Raw genomic sequence first — 16,945 nt, forward strand, 5'->3', positions numbered from 1 at the left:
CATCCACAGTGACAGCAAAGTTCACCAAGTTAATGGTGAAGCAAGAAAAGATGCAAGATTTTAAAGTTCCAAAAATTCCAAAGTTCCAAGTTCCAAAGCCCTAATAAAAGTGACTCTCTCTGGGAAGTTGATAGAAGGCAGAAAACATACAAGTTAGTTTGTTTAACTAACTGTATAGTATACTAACTATACATAGTTTGTATAACTCATCCGTGTGCTTTAGAAGAGAAAGGGTTTTTTATAAGAGTGGAGGAAAGATAGCCTGCAAGTTCTAAGAGAAGGCTAGACAAACGTTCACCTTCCTCCCAGCTCCGGGGGTGTGCGGAGCGAGGGACAGGGCCACAGGAGTTGTCATGTCCTCAAAGAGACTGGCGTTAGAGGAAACACAGCTGCCAGGATGGTCAAGGAGGTTTACAGTGGGACTCGGGTCCTGGTGACCCCACCATAAGGAGCACTGGACAGAAGATCAGAAAGGGAAAGATGAGCTAAAGGTGGGGGGTGGGGGAGGGGAAGGCTGGAAGTCATAGCACACAGTATTCAAAGTAATCTAAACCTAAGCCCCTTTTTTTCCTTTATCCTTTGTTTGTGAATAAAGAAAAGAAATAGGCTCTTTTATGTGCAGAAATGTCACCAAGACTATCTAATAATCCCAGCACCCTTATCCTAGTATTTTCTTTGGAATCCGTTGTTTATATTCCCAGTTCTAAAGCTGCCATCAAATCCATTGCCAGCTAGGATTTGTAGAGTTTAATAAGGGTATTGCTTGGGTTCATCTCTGTTGAATCTGTAATAACCATTCATCAGTACAAAAAGTCATCATACAGTTTTGTCCTATACAGTTCAAGAACACGCCATATTTTTTTTTTTTTAGTGCTTTAAAGACACTTCCGATATTGACAGTGTTCTTTAAATTTTTTTGCAGAGATTTCAAATTGCATCTTCAGTTTTAGTTCCCCTGAGACTAAATTTAAGTACAGACTTTGATTCTTTTTCTTTTTAAAATTTCTCCTCTTCTCTCTTGCGTTCCTTATCTTCTGAGAAAAATTGCCCAACAACTCCTTCATGGTATTGCACCCTTTTGTGATCCTTTGTCTAAAGAACACTGTGTACTTTCTCTAAACTTTATTGGATTGGTGAATAGCTGGTATCCAAACAGAACTGGTGTTCTTTAGTAAGGTTATTTCTTTGTGTGAAGTCTTTCGCAGGCTTACAGAGCAACTCTTTTTCATTGATTTTCATTTTTTTTAAATTGAGATATAATTGACATAGAATATTGTGTAAGTTTCAGATGTACACCATGTTTTGCAACATGTATTGCAATGTGATTATCACCACAGCATTAGCTCACACCTCTGTCACATGACATTATTATTATTTATTTTTCCATTGCTTTTTTTTTAAATCAGAGGATAATTGCTTTACAGTGTTGTGTTGGTTTCTGCTGTACAACAGTGAGAATCAGCCGTAAGTACACATATACCCCCTCCCTCCCGAGTCTCCCTCACACCCCGCCATTCCACCCCTCCAGGTCATCATAGCATTGACATATATGTACTACCATGTGCAGAACAGACGCCTAGTGGGAAGTCACTGTAGGGCACAGGGGGCTCAACCTTGCTCCAGTGACACAGCTGTGACATGCATGTTCACGCGGCCGTTCCCTCACTCCACTCCCAACACTGAGATGCACAACATTCACACCCACGCAGCCCGGCCCTGCCTTGGCATGCCTCTCTTCACTCGAATTCATGCAAGATGGTGACAGTAAATGTCCTATGCGGTGGGAATAACAAGGAGGAGGTTCCTATGGAGTAAAGTACAGGAAGCTAAAAACCACCTGTGTCCTGCCTCTTGGGGCCACACCTCTCAGTAGGTGTCCAGGGAAAATACATATTATTATTAATATGCATCAGGGGACCAAGCAAGCTGGACCCAGCCATATCCACACACTTGCCACTCTTTGGGCCTTTTCACTCTAGGATGGTGGCCCAATGCCTGGTCTTGGAGTGGAGGCTACACAAAATGGCAGGGGCATGTCTGTCCACTCTTGGGGCTGTTAACTGAAAAAAAAAAGTCCAACATGAGAGTTGTGAGTTGAGTTTCATTTGGGGCAAAATGAGGCCTAGAGCCTGGGACACAGCCTCTCAGAGAGCTCTGAGGAGCTGCTCCAAAGAGGTGAGGGAAGGAGGTCAGTGTCTTATATGGTTTTAGTGAAGGCAGTACATGCACTCAAGCATGCGGTTGGCCGAGGCTAGGTGCTGGTCACAAGGAGTGATGTCTCCGTTAATGATTGCAGTGCTTTTCCAGATATGAGGAGATTCAAGAATTTGGGCTCCTAAAATCTCCTGAAAATATCTGTGTGAACGTCTGTTCTGCCAGTTTTTCCCAGAGTACAGAGCACACCATTCCTCATCTCCACCCTGAATTCTTTTCAGGGAGTTTGGAAGGTCAGCAGCTACAGTGGCCTTGTAGAAACAGATAGCAACTGACGATTTTTAGTTGGCAGGGATTCAGTGAAGAGGGAGGGGAGAAGTCTCTTTGTCTTGACACGTGTGCTTCCTTTTAATTGGGAACAAAAAGTTGGAAGATGTAGCAACCCCACCCTGGGAAGAAAAAAGGTCTGTGCATGAGGTTGGAATGTATGGCTCCCTGCCGCTGGCAATAGGGGTGCTGTGTGGGGTGAACACTCAGTGACATAAGAGGTGCTAATGACCACTCCACGCTCCTTTCAGGCAAAAAACTCGGATATACCTTCAACAACCGGAACTTCCACAATGTGTCTTTGGGGCAAGGACAGGAGGTCGTGGCTGAGGCCGCGCTGGACCTGGCTGCCAAGAAAGGCCACTGGGTTATTTTGCAGGTATGCCCACTCTGCCCTGATGGGGCTCACTCTTGACCCATCCCTGTGTGGACCTCCTGGGCCGCCTTTCTGTCCACACCCTCCTCCTCTGACTTCCTAATCTTCTCAGGACGCTGGCTTTCAGCTGGATCTTTCCCGCTGCTGATCTCTTCCCATGCCTTCCACAGAACTCTCCTCTGCTCCACCTTTCCTCTGGGCCACATGGTCCATGTTCTCCATCACATTCACGACTAGAATGCCACACATGCAACCAGAACGCAGCCTCTTCATTGAGAGCTCATGTTGGCATCTGGAGTCTGGAACACCTACTGTCGAGTTTCGCTAAACACATGAAGTAAAGGCTGCCCTTCTTCCGTCACAGCCTGTCCTCATTCCTGTTCATGCAACTTGCATGGATGCTAGGGCTGTGGCAGAGCGAGCAGCGGACCCCTCTCCTCCCGTAACACCCTGCCGCCGCCTCTATGAGCGCATCCATAGCTCTGTAGGAACAGCTTACCATATACCTGTGTCCTCCGCTGCATTTTTTTAGGGAAAGAGGCACCCCCATCTGCCTTTGGACCCAGCACACTGCTTCCCTCAGATGCTGGCTCAGATGGGAAAGAATCCGCCTGCAATGCGGGAGACCCAAGTTCAATCCCTGGGTCGGGAAGAGCCCCTGGAGGAGGACATGGCAACCCACTCCAGTATTCTTGCCTGGAGAATTCCATGGACATAGGAGCCTGGTGGGCTACAGTCCATGGGGTTGCAAAGAGTCGGATACCACTGAGAGACTAACACTTTCACTACTTTCACACTACTGTGAACACAGTAGACACTCAACCAGAGCCTGTTGGGTAAAAGAATCAGTGAAGAAAGCAATGGAGGAAAGGATCAGATGGAAAAGCCAGTCCCTCCCCTCCCATCTGACTTTGATCACCCAGAACTTCTCCTTACCTGATGACTCAGTGAACACTTCATGCCACTGGGTCTTCATTATCCCACTGTTTGTTTGAGCCTAGCAGCGGAAGCACCTGTTGTTTCCTAGGACTCCTTTTCCAGGAGCAGTGGGACTCTAAGGAGGAAAGAGAATGATTGCAGGGTCCCTGCCTTCTCCCACTGGATCAGCTCAGTGATGGGAGGGTGTGACCTCCCCAGTTGTCTCAGGCTCATCTGTCAAAGTGACCCCATTCTGGCCACTGGGTTTTCCCTGATGGCACAGATGGTGAAGAATCCATCTTTACTGGCAATGTAGGAGACCCAGGTTCGATCCCTGGGTCAGGAAGATCCCCTGGAGGAGGGCATGGCAACCCACTCCAGTATTCTTGCCTGGAGAATCCCCACAGAGAAGCCTGGCGGGCTACAGTCCATGGGATCACAAAGAGTCGGACACAACTGAGCGACTTTTTCACTTCACTTCACCCTGCGCACTAGCACCTTCAGGAACCCAGCCCCCTCCCAAGACAACGAGCCGTACCTATCTGCTGCCCTGGACCATCACATCTTGTCCCGATGTGGTTTCTGAAAGATCTCCAAGATCAAACTTGGAAGCCGGGATTCCTGATACAGCGGCAGAGTTTCTCACTGGGGAGTGGCCAGGCTGCCCGGCTCACGGAGCCGCAGCTCTCCAGTCACCCACCCTCCCTGCTCTGATAAGTGATGACAACGGAATTCTTTCCTCTAACAGATTTTCATTTCGGCATCCACTACTAACTCCTACATAGCATTTCACAGTATACAAAGCCCTCTCAAATCCATTACCTTTGGTTATTTGCAGCAACCCTGGGAAATAAGTATGGCATATATTACTGTTATTTCTCTTTTCATAGAAGAGAAAGTAGACCAGATGGCTGTGGCCTCAGCACTGTGTTCTGTGCCAACCTGTGTATTTAAGGCTCTGCAAGCAGGCTTCCTCAAATATTTATCAAGGAGCTTTTATCTGTCCATCATAATGAAACATATTGCAATGAAGCAAAGTGACTATCATTGCTAAAGTAAAAAGTCCATGCTGCAAGGTGGTGCTAAGAAATTAATGTCATTTCACATAGACAGACGGACAGATAGGAATCTCAGGAAGGAGGAGACAGGCTCAAAGACCAGAGGGGCTTGGGCATGGACGAGGAGCCTTCCCTCTATGAGAGCCACGATGTCCCAGTGTGTTTTAGAAAGATAAGTTTGACAACAATCAGCAGAATGATTTGGAGAGGGATGAGGAGGAAGGAGAGCTAGCTAGAAGTGTAAATAAATACTTTTCAAGCCTGAACATGCAGACAAATCACTGGAAGATCTTATTAAAGTGCACGAATTCAGTAAGTCTGAGTCAGCATTTCTAACTGGCTTCCAGGTAATGGTAACATTGTGGTCCACGGGCCCCACATTTGAGTGTCAGAGGTTCAAAAAAATCCAGGTGTCAGCTGTGGGGATCTGAAGTTGGAGGGTAACCATGCATGAGACACTTCAAGTGTGACCCCCAGACCAGCAGCAGCGGCATCACCTAAGAACTTGTTAGAAGTGCAAGCACTCAGGATCCTTCATGGACCAGCCGCTCTGGGGTGGGGCCCAAGAACCTTTGTTTCAACAAGTCATCCAGGGGATTCCGAAGCCTCAAGGTCAAGTCTGAGGTCCTTAGGACATGGAGGGATAGATTGAATGGCAGGAAAAAGGGGTCCTCATGACTGAGAACCCCAAGACACTTGCTAGGATGTGATTCGTTTGAAGAAAATGCCAGGTATTCCCGGCCCCGCCCCCCCCCACCGCCCAGCCCCGATCCTCCTTCCTGATTACCACTTAAGCAGAGGCTTGCATGGGGGGGGGGGCTCCTTCCTTCCCACCAGAACATCCACCTGGTGGCCAAGTGGCTCGGCGCCCTGGAGAAGAAGCTGGAGGAGCACAGTGAGAACAGCCACACAGAGTTCAGGGTCTTCATGAGTGCGGAGCCCGCCCCCTCGCCCGGGAGCCACATCGTCCCCCAGGGCCTCCTGGAGAACGCCATCAAGATCACCAGCGAGCCACCCACGGGCATGCATGCCAACCTGCACAAGGCCCTGGACAACTTCACTCAGGTGGGGCCCTGGAGGGAGGGCAGCGGGGCACCTCCTCTCACAAAGAGCAGACGCCTTCCCCGCCCCCCCGAGGGCAGGAGAGGAACACACTCTTTTGAAGGAGTCAGTGGCAGGGCATGCCCTGCTCGCCTGCCTGGAGGGTCCTGGCAGAGACAGGGAAGGGACGGCAGCTGCTTCAGTGGTACAGTTCCTAATTATTAAGATGATAAAACTATGCCTCGGTAGGTTTAGTATCATCTTGTCAGCCTCCCCAGGGGCCCTTGTCTTTGGGCTTACCCCTGTGCAAGCCCAATGTCCAGTCTTGGTTATCGAGCAGTTGGGACGTATATCCCAAAAGATGCTGGCTTGTCCCGGTTCTGCTGCAGAAGGATACACAATGGTTGTCGTTTGGGACTTTACCGGCCTCTGCAGTAGATCATTCGGGGGAAGAGGGACAGATTCAGGAGTCTCTTCATTGCTACAAGAGTGTCAATTGCTCCATTCTGCATTTGCAAATGCCCGGGGACAGTGGCCCGCTTAATACCTTCTAGGATTCGTTCTGTTCCTCCAGAGCCCTATTTTCACTGTTTATGGGACAAATCGCAGAACTGGGGTCTTTTCATCCATCCCCTCTTCCCTGACCATTGTGCTGTTTGGAGATGATCATTTCATTCTGACTTCTCATTTGAGCGAACCCGCTGTCAACCAGCTTCACAAGTGTGGCTTCTCGTCTTTGTGCTTAAAGGCATTTTTCAGCAGGACTTAATTTTCCACGTGTGTCAGAGGTAACAAAGGAAGCTCCCTACATGTCTGCAGAGAAAAACTCTGTCCAAAAAGCCATTATTATAATAAGTTCCTGCTTGCATGAGGCAGTGACTTTGTTCCCTGTACCACCTCTGACCTTTCACATTCATATCTTCATGGCAAGTGTGGTGCCCAATCAAGGAACCAGAGAGAAAACTGTGTCACGGGCTCACTGGGGAAAAAAATCAGACCCACCAGCAGCTTAATCTCTGCGATCTCCTCTGCTTCCCCTCGTTGTTGCAAGCAAAGTCTAAGGTCCACCTCCTAGAAGAAATGCCAGGACTGAACCCAATCCAGTTGTGTGAGCTTTAAAAGTGCCTCTCGGGCTCTAGCTGCAGCATCTTGCTCCTTCCTAAACAGAGGAGCTCACTCAGAGGATTTGTTTCTTTCCAAAGAATCCAGGGTTCACATCCTAACAGCCCTTCACAATGCAGTTTTCTCCCTCCCCACCATCATCCCCATGCCCATTAACATCTAAGAACAATTCTACCGACTTCCTCTGGACTCTCTCTTGCTTCTTTTCTTCCATCTTCCCGTCTTTCATCCTCTCTTCATGAGTCAGACCATTTCCCCTGCCTTCTGCTCTGCAGCTGGGACCCCTCGGGGGTCTTGCTTCTGCAGCCACAAGTCCGTTAGGATGTAAAGGACAGGACACCCCTCTGTTTCTTGTGGCTCCAATTCCCACCGCCCTCTGCTTCGGCAGTCCCCCCAGCAGATGAGCCTCGGGGTTGTCAGTCACACAGGCAGTAATTACACTTACTAAGATTCCATCATGGTCAAGGAAGCATGACGGGAAGGAGGGGAGTCAGAGATGATGCTGTGGGTGTCCCCACCCACACCCCAGCACCAAGTGCCGTCAACAGGACAAATGTAATACTTCTGTGGCCCCCTATCCTTTTCTCTGTTAGCTACACTTGGGAACCTCATTAGCATGTCCGTGTGTGCAAACTGTATCTGTAGACAAGTTCTGTTATAGGCTGAATCTAAACTAAAACCCAGCCCCTTTGCAAGGTCCTCTCAAACCTGACTCCATGCCTGTCTGCAGCGCAACCCACAGTCCTGCTGTCACTCAGATCTCCACCAGGACATGTCAGGCCTGCCCTTCTCACCCCCGCCCCGCCTGCCCCGCATCACGGCTGCTCTGCTCTGACACTGAGCATCATCTCCTTCCAGGACACCCTGGAGATGTGTTCCCGGGAGACGGAGTTTAAGAGCATCCTCTTTGCACTTTGTTACTTTCACGCTGTGGTGGCAGAAAGACGCAAGTTTGGACCCCAGGGGTGGAATCGCTCCTACCCCTTCAACACCGGGGACCTCACCATCTCTGTGAACGTGCTCTACAACTTCCTGGAGGCCAACGCCAAGGTACAGTTCCAGTCAGCAGAGGGGCAGATCAGTAGGGTGCCTCTGAGAAAGATGATGGGGCATCTGCACGGGGAGATGGGGTGCACTCACACCCCCACACCCCCAGGGGGTGTGAGGAAGTGCAGGTTTACTGCATGGTCAACCCCAAGAGCAGCGTGAGGCTGAGGAGGAAGTACCATGATGCGAGAGGGATATAGTGAGGGTAGAAAGAAAGCTCAGGAAACCAAACTACTAACAGTGACTCACGCTTGGTGTCAGTCAGTCCCATGGGTGTCTGTCCCAGGGCCCCGCCCCAGATCACCCCGTGTACTCCCAGCATTGCTGGGGGTGGTGATTGGCAGGAAGAGACCCACCCTCATCTGCTACAAGCTCCCAATTTAATTCACCAAAGACAGAGAGCTTCTCGTGGTGGTGCACGCAGCTCCTCGCATAAGCACAGTCTTAAGCACGGTCTTGCCAAAGTTGAAGAAGCCAAATTCTTCCTTCTTCCTTCACCTCACCTCCTTTATCCCGCCTGATGCCTCCATTTTACGAAACACTGACACTGACGCTTCACGCTCTTCCAGTTTAGGGAAGACCAAACACAGCCTCTGCAAGCCCTCTCCCTCTTTCTTTGGGGACAGTGAATCGGGCCCAGAAGCAATGCCTCTGGCTCTGGCTCCAGGGTCCTGGGAAGTCCACCACAGAACACACCATCGCTTCACCTGCCACGAGGACCCAGGGCTTTCTTCTAAGTGGCTTTCCTGCCTAACTCTAACATCCATGAACTTGTGTGCTGCATTTCATTCACTCTGAACTTTCCAAGGAGACGATTAACTGATAAGCTAATCAACAGCAGGGAATGAGAAAAGTACCCATGTCTTTGCTCTCTTCTGCTTGACCTTGGCGTATTGAAAGGACCCGTAGGTAGAGCCTGACTTCACTGCCACAGTTAAAGACGGTGAATGAGGGCAGGCGTGTGTGCAAGAGCGCCTGTGTCTTACCTCTTCTCGCCCTTTGATCTAACTCTTCCCTCCCAGAGGTGCTCGACCCTGCTAAGTACCAGAGAAACATGGATGAATAAGACACTGCTCCTGGGACTTCCCTGGTGGTCTGGTGGTTAAGACTCCATGCTTCCAATACAGGGGGTACGGGTTCAATCCTTGGTCAGAGAACTAAGATCCCCTGTGCAGTGCAGTTTAGTCAAAAAGGCTTTTTAAAAAAGACATCGCTCCTCATCTCCAGACCCACCACATCTTGTGGCTCACGTCGGGTGGGTCGGCCCGAGGCCCACGTACAGGGCTTCCTCCCTTCCTGTCTCTCAGGTCCCCTACGATGACCTGCGGTACCTCTTCGGTGAGATCCTGTATGGGGGCCACATCACCGATGACTGGGACCGGAGACTCTGCAGAACCTACCTGGAGGAGTTCATCAAACCAGAGATGCTAGAGGGAGAGCTGGCCCTGGCCCCAGGGTTCCCACTGCCCGGCAACATGGACTACAGTGCCTACCACCAGGTGGGGACCTGGGTCTCCCTCCTGTGCGGCCCAGGAGGACTGGAGACACCCGGGCAGGGCCAGGGGAGGACGGCTGAAAGAGCTGAGCTCATGGAGCGTGGCTGTCAGCCTGCTCAATTTGAGGGCTCCTATAGGATTTCTAGCCTCCAATTAATGACAAAATTGAACTTTCAGAGATCTTTTTATTCTTGACGTTCGGTTCAATAATTCTATTTGTTGCTCTTTTCTACAAACAACATCTCAGGCACTTACTTGATCGTTTTCATTCAAGATATTGATAAAACCATTAGGAGCGAAAATTCAGGTAAGAACTTAGCCAACTTTTTGGTTAAGTTTCTATTAGTGGTTCAGAATACCTTCAGAGGGACACGGTCTTATGGGCAGACCACTCACCCCTCCTATTCTCAGAGGCACGTACACACACCTAGAGAACATTTTCATGGAGCTTTTTCATACTGTTATTGGGTTTTCATTTTACTGTTCAGTTCAGTTGCTCAGTTGTGTCCGACTCATTTGCGACTCCCATGGACTGCAGCACTCCAGGCTTCTCTGTCCAACACCAACTCCTGGAGATCGAGTCGGTGATGCCATCCAACCGTCTCATCCTCTGTCATCCCCTTCTCCTCCTGCCTTCAGTCTTCCCCAGCATCAGGGTCATTTTACTTTTACTTCAGTTATTTTTAAGGTATGCATCTTTGCCTGTTTAGCCCACCATGAAAATGTATTAAAAGGCAATTAGAACAAACAAAAAGAACTTTTTTGTTGCTTGACTTTTAAGATTCCTAAAAGAACCCTTGAATAACAAATTTAAGGGAAACACTGGTCATAGGAACATTAGCTACAAGCTTTACACAAATTTTTATTTCCTAAAATTTAAGAATGTGAGTCATATAAGTTACTCAATCCATAAAACTAAGTCTATGAGAAGAAATTAAAAACAATAAGACTCTTGAAAGTAAATAAAGGGAATTTTTTAAATAAACACTTTGAAGGCTTTAGCCACGAAAGTTGTATAAGAGCGTCCCCTACTGTTGGTCGGTGGAACAACTTGACCAGAGGCTGGAGAAGGTGTTGGAGGATACGGTGGTTTGCAGGCTTCCCTCTCTGTAATCTGTCAGCTAATAGATGGTTATAGGGCACCTACCAAGAGTCCAGGAGCGTGTGCTGGGTGCTGGAAGAAATGCGAAAATAAACACGTGGATTTGCCTTTAAGGAATGAGCCATCTGTCACTTAGACTCGGCTCTGTTGCTGTTGTGTGCTCAGTCACGTCTGACTCTTGCGACCCCATGGACCATAACCCACCAGGCTCCTCTGTCCATGGGATTTCCCAGGCAAGAATACTGGAGTGGGTTGCCATGCCCTTTGATCCCGACCCAAGGATCAAACCCAAGGCTCTTGGATTGCAGGCAGATTCTTTCCCAACTACTGAGCCACCTGGGAAATCCCACTTAGCTCCAGATGGGCCCTGCTCCGACCCGCTGACTGCCCTGCAGAGGACGGCTCAGGTGGGAGAAGGGAGATACGTCTGGCTGGTTTTCAAGTGGGCTTGCCCTTGACTTTCAGTACATCGATGCCCAGCTGCCCCCAGAGTCGCCCTACCTGTACGGCCTCCACCCGAACGCTGAGATCGGCTTCCTGACCCAGACGTCGGAGAAGCTCTTTCGCACGGTGCTGGAGCTGCAGCCCCGGGACAGCCAGGCCAGAGAAGGAGCAGGAGCCACGAGAGAAGAAAAGGTACATGGAAGGCTTGCCCAAGATATTCTGGGGTCCCAATACTGCCCAGGGCGGCACATCCGCCGTGGGCCTTGATGCGATGCACAGTGCAGACGTCAGGGCGCGCATGTTCCGCTGCCACGAACGCTGCAGCGTTCCTCTTCTAGGGCCCTGCCCGTCAGGTGACCTGGCGGGCCCTCAGGTTACCTACTAGGAGGCACCCGCTTTCCGTGTGTTGGTGTTCTGCTCATCCACCCAAAAAATGTGCAAGTCGTGCCCAACTCTCTGCGACCCCATGGACTGTAGCCCGCCAGGCTCCTCTGTCCAGGGGATTCTCCAGGCAAGAATACTGGAGTGGGTTGCCATTTCCTTCTCCAGGGGCTGTTCCCAGCCCAGGAATCAAACCTGGGTCTCCTGCATTGCAGGCAGATTCTGTACCAACTGGACTGCTAACCCCAAGGCAGGTTTTATTCCTGTTTGTCAGCCCAAGTGAAGAAAAGGCAGGGCTGAACAGCTGTGGTTTGGGGACCTTGAAAAGGACCTCAAAAGGTTCTTTGGCAAACTAAGTAATGATGGGTGGGGAGCTGTTCTTAAACACCCCACCCTCACTCTGCCAAACTCGCTCGTGTTTCAGATGAAAATGTGGTCTCTTTGTATGAATGACACTTAGTCCCAGAGCCTCCTAACATACAAGTAAGTGCTACTAAGTGCAGCACTTACCGAAACTAAAGGAAGATGGAGGAGAATTCTTGGGCAGAAGGGCAGAGGAGGGCGCGGAGTGAGTTTAGGGTGACCAGAGGCAACTTGGGAGCTCTGTTCCTGATGAGGGCTGAGCAGAAGGCAGAAAAGGAGGGAGCTCAAAGTGCAACTTGCCTGTGATGCTTCCCAGGACAAGGCAACTCAGTTTCCAAAGGTTGCATCTCCTTCACCTGCCTCCCCTCTGCAGTCCTGCCTGGTTTCCCTTAATTAGAGGTTCCCTGATACTTGGAAGATTATGGATTAAGAAACCTGGGGAGCTATCAAACATTTTGGCTCCAAAGACTGATTTCAGGAAAACAAACTGACTGATGGTAAAGGAGCTGGATACTTGTTTAAAGGTACAGAGTGATGTCATTTAAGTGACTCAAATTTTAATATGCTTTGGAGTGAGCTGGGGAGCTTCAGATAGATTCTGGGGTCTAGGGTGACGCCCAGGAATGTGTAGTCTTGCGATGGTGATGCTGGTGAACCTACTTGGAGAAAGCTGCTCTAAAGCCCGTGACTCAGCCTCTTTGATTCTTTGATGCATAGGGTGTAACTTGAGAACTAAAGGAAGATAAGAAAGCTTATGTGGCCCAAAACTCAAACCACCTAGTATCAAAAATGTTCCTACACAATAATGAACAACAAAAATGTTCACCACAATAAAGAGCAGCCTCCACTCACCGAAACTGGAGAAAGCCTGCATGCAAGAACACAAAAAGACCCAGTGCAGCCAAAATATAAATAAATAAAATTAACTAATTAATTTTTAAAAGTTCCTAGCTTTTTTAAAAATGAAAAGACTGGGACTATATAACTAATAGGCTTAGGGTTCTTCAGGCAGCGTTCAAATAAGTTTCTAGTTCTTGTCATTTCCTTATCCCCTTCTAACCACTTCAAGAAACAGTGTGTGTATGTGTGTGTGTGTGTGCGTGTGTATGTGTGTATGTGACAGAGAGATGAACGAACTATGATCACTTGCCAAACTAGAAGAACCCATTTGCAACACAGCTATCAGGAACTGTGCAGATTTTTACTAATACACAGAGTTCTAACCTATGGAAGGAAAAGAAGGAGAGAAAAGGGGAAAAGGACACAAAAGAAATTCACGTGATGATACAAATGGCCAATAAAAATAATTAAATATTCTCAACATCACTTGTAAGTAAATGAAGTTAAGTGAAATATTTTTCACACAATGGTAACATTTTTTTTTCCATTTGAGGATATCCAGTGGTAAGAGCCTAAGAAAACAGGCCCTCTCATGTCTGCTATACAGATTTACACTGTAAAACAATTTGACAATAGCCACTAAAATTTTAAATGTTCATATGTGTTTCTCATAATTCTATTCCTAGGATTTCAACCAGTGGAAACACTCAAAAGGGCACAGATTTTATGACAGATATCTTTATTGCAGAGTTGTTTATAGTAGCAGAAATGATAAACAAGTAAACCAAATATCCATCAGTGGAGAAATGACTCAATAAATTATTTTGGCACATGCCAAAACAGTGAAATAATATATACTACTAAAAAAAAACAAGGAAAATCCATATATACTACCAAGGGAACGTGTTCAAGATCTATTCTTAGGCGAATAAAGCAAGCTGAGGGACTTTCCTGGTGTCCAGGGGTTAAAACTCTGATCTTCCACTGCAGAGGGATAGGGATTGATCCCTAGTAGGGAAACTAACAGCCTACATGCCATGAAGAGCATTCAAAAGAAAACAGAAAAAAAAAAACAAGCTGACAAAAGCTATGTGTATTATGATTCCATTAGTGATTGATAGAGAAAGAAGTGGAGAAGAAGCGAGAGGAAGGGATAGAGGGAAGAAGTGAGGCAGGAAGGAAGATATGACAGACATGTAAATATGGAGATGGGTGGGTGGGTGGATGGATGGATGGATGGGTGGGTGGATGGATGGGTGGATGGATGGATGGATGGATGGATGGGGGTGAGGGACAGATAGAGTTATATGCATTGAAGAACACCTGCAGAAATTATAAACCAATAATTCACAGTGGGTTTTCTTTCCCTCTTTGAGGGAAGAGGCAAATTTGGGGGAGAATTTTACTTTTAATATCAGATTAAATATTTAGATGAAATATGTAGTATTTAGATTTTCATGATAAGCACTTATTATCAGAGGTTTGCTTGCAGAAACGAGGTAGACCACACCCATGGACACCCTCTGCTCTCGTCTGAAGGGTCCTCTTTATGTCTGTGGATCCCTCCCTCCTCAGGCTGGCTGTCCAAACCCTCCACCACCTGATCAGTGACAGAGAGAATTCTGTGTCCCCACCTTCACCGTGTTTTGAAACAGTTAACTCCAGACTGTCTTTTCCTTTCTTTGTGACTAATGTCCAAATGGCAGCTCGCTGATACAGGGCTGTTTCTTCCAATTCAGCTCAGCAGACAGAGATGTGCTGTAGTTTTAGCAATTTGTCTTCTGGTCCAGCAGCAGCTTCCAGGTGCCATTAAAATTCCATCCCAGTTTTCGCTATGACAGCACCAGAGACCCATTTGTGACACGGCAATGAGTTTTTAACTTTCTTTTTTCTGACATCAGCTCTTTTCCTAGAGAACACATTGTTTGTTAACAACACAAGGCAAAGTGAATATTAATAATCGTGTACATATATAGAGTTCTTTCTAGCTTTCAGATGCCACCACATTCATCAGACATCTTTTGGTTTTGATCTCTTCACAAGCCCCAGGAGCTGATGGGGGAGAAAGACACCTTAGAAATTTTTATAGATGAGGAAATGGAGGCCTAAATGACTTGCTTAAATTCACACGTGTAATACACAACAGCTTGGTGTTAACTCAGTCAGGGTTCTTTGGTTGTGAAGAACAGAGACCAATTTGGCTGAAACAGGCAAGAAATAGCTCATTGTATTGAAGGAATACACCGAAGAAAGGACAGAAACCACAGTAACTCCGGGTCCCTGGGAGGAGGAAGGGTGGATCATCCTTTCAGAGCACTTCCCTCCGCTTTATGCGCCTGAATCCTGACTTGAGGTTCAATTCTCACGCTCCTGGAAAATATCATCTGATTGGCCCACTTGTGTCATGGGAGGGCTGGGCATGGACTGTGCTCCCGAACAGCAAACAGCGGGGAAAAGGTAATTTCACAAAAGGAGACATGGCCCTGTTACTAGAAAAGGGGGATGAGATGGAGCCAGAACGGCGTCCACCACACACGTCCACCCGCTCGCCCGACTCCGGGCTGGCACTGTTCCCTGGCCCCTTCTCTCTACCTTCCAGCGCCCCTGCCAGCCACATGCTCTATTAAACCTGCACTGTCTCATTTTTCTTTGTCTGCTGACAGAGCTCCTAGGCCTACTTCTAAATGGCAGACTCGGCCTCCCAATGTGTTTGTGAGTCGCTCCGTCATGTCTGACTCTTTTGTGACCCCCTGGACTGTAGCCCACCAGGCTCCTCTGTCCGTGGGATTCTCCAGGCAAGAACACTGGAGTGGGCTGCCCTGTCCTCCTCCAGGGAGAAGCTGGAGCCTCGTCCTAACCACGTGTTTCCCGTCCTGGGGCAGGTCAAGGCAGTCCTGGAGGAAATACTGGAGCGGGTGACAGATGAGTTTAACCTCCCAGAGCTGATGGCCAGGGCGGAGGAGCGCACCCCCTACGTGGTCGTGACACTCCAGGAGTGCGAGCGGATGAACTTGCTCACCAGACAGATGCAGCACTCCTTGCGGGAGCTGGACCTTGGACTAAAGGTGGGTGAGGCCAGGCTGGGGACAGGGCACCGGGGAGCAGCAGCCTCACTACCCAGGAAGGTGCCCCTTCTAGAAACAGAGTGTGGCTGGGCCACAGGGGTGGGTGAGACAGGCTCCGTAGCTGGAATCTGGGAAGGTGGACTGAGCTGTGAGGGGCAAGCTGCCCAGAGCCCACGCGCTCTGAGCTCCAGGCAGGAGAGAAGTCTACACCCAGTGTCTTCTGCTGACGTGGGTGGCGTGGCTTTCACAGGAGGTAGAAGTGTGTGTGCTGCTGCATTGAAGCACAGGGTCTAGACATCCCGGACCACCTCCCCGCTCTGCTGCGTCCTCAGCGTGTGGCCCCAGAGTGACTTAAGCCCCACTGCGTCCCAGTTCCTTTACCCGTAAACCAGGGGGAGTGGTCCTGCCTATGGGGGCTTTGGGAAGGATTCAATAAATCTATTTGCATGGGTTTCCCGGTGGTAAGGAATCTACTTGCCAATGCAGGAGACACAGGTTCCATCCCTGGGTAGGGAGATCCCCTGGAGGAGGGCATGGCAACCCACTCCAGTATTCTTGGCTGGAGAATCCCCATCGACAGAGGGGCCTGGCGGGCTACAGTCCACAGGGTTGGTTGCAAAGAGTCAGTGACTAAATGATAACATCATAGTATGTTGTAGGACAATGCCTACATGTGGCAAGTACCCAGAAGTGTAAGTACGTACAAATGAGTTCCATTCCGAGAACGCATTTATAAGTCCACTCGGCTCATAAAACCAACAAAGTTAGCCTAGGTACCCAACTAACACAAATGGCTATAAAGTACTGTGCTGTAATAGTTTTATAATACTTTTCACACCAATAATACATAAAAACTAACACAAAAAATAAAGCATTTTTAATCTTACATCACAGTACTTTGAAAAGTACAGTTGTCCAGCACAACAGCCGGGACACAGGGCTGGTATCAAGTGAACAGGCAGGAAAAGTTACTGATGGAGGAGGGAGAGGAGGAAGGAGATGGTAGAGCTGAAGGGTCGTCAGCAATAGGCGACGGAGGGCAAGCTGTAATGTCACGCATGCCTGACGTGGATGGATGCCTGACATCAGCATCTTTGAAAGTTCACAACTTGAAGGTTCATATGTAGGGGACTTACTGTATTATTACTGCCCCATTGGGGGAAGTCCTTCATTGGAAGGACTGATGCTGAAGCTGAAGCTTCAATACTGTG

The 16,945-nt window shown here is 48.6% G+C and overlaps 1 protein-coding gene across 5 annotated transcripts in view; it reads left to right on the forward strand.

Moving 5' to 3' along the window:
* The window catches only part of DNAH9 (dynein axonemal heavy chain 9), a 281,176-nt gene that overhangs the window by 253,421 nt on the left and 10,810 nt on the right, over nt 1–16,945 (forward strand). For 4 of the 5 annotated variants that reach the window (XM_070479111.1, XM_070479112.1, XM_070479113.1 and 1 more), the window contains 6 exons: nt 2,733–2,860; nt 5,671–5,898; nt 7,855–8,046; nt 9,351–9,542; nt 11,107–11,277; nt 15,552–15,734. In XM_070479111.1, the coding sequence (XP_070335212.1) occupies nt 2,733–2,860; nt 5,671–5,898; nt 7,855–8,046; nt 9,351–9,542; nt 11,107–11,277; nt 15,552–15,734 (1,094 nt within the window). Of the gene's footprint in view, nt 1–2,732; nt 2,861–5,670; nt 5,899–7,854; nt 8,047–9,350; nt 9,543–9,786; nt 10,080–11,106; nt 11,278–15,551; nt 15,735–16,945 lie in introns of those variants that run through there. The other variant, XM_070479114.1, reaches the window with a different exon arrangement.

This window comes from Odocoileus virginianus, chromosome 17, assembly GCF_023699985.2.
Source record: "Odocoileus virginianus isolate 20LAN1187 ecotype Illinois chromosome 17, Ovbor_1.2, whole genome shotgun sequence".
Taxonomy (NCBI): domain Eukaryota; kingdom Metazoa; phylum Chordata; class Mammalia; order Artiodactyla; family Cervidae; genus Odocoileus; species Odocoileus virginianus.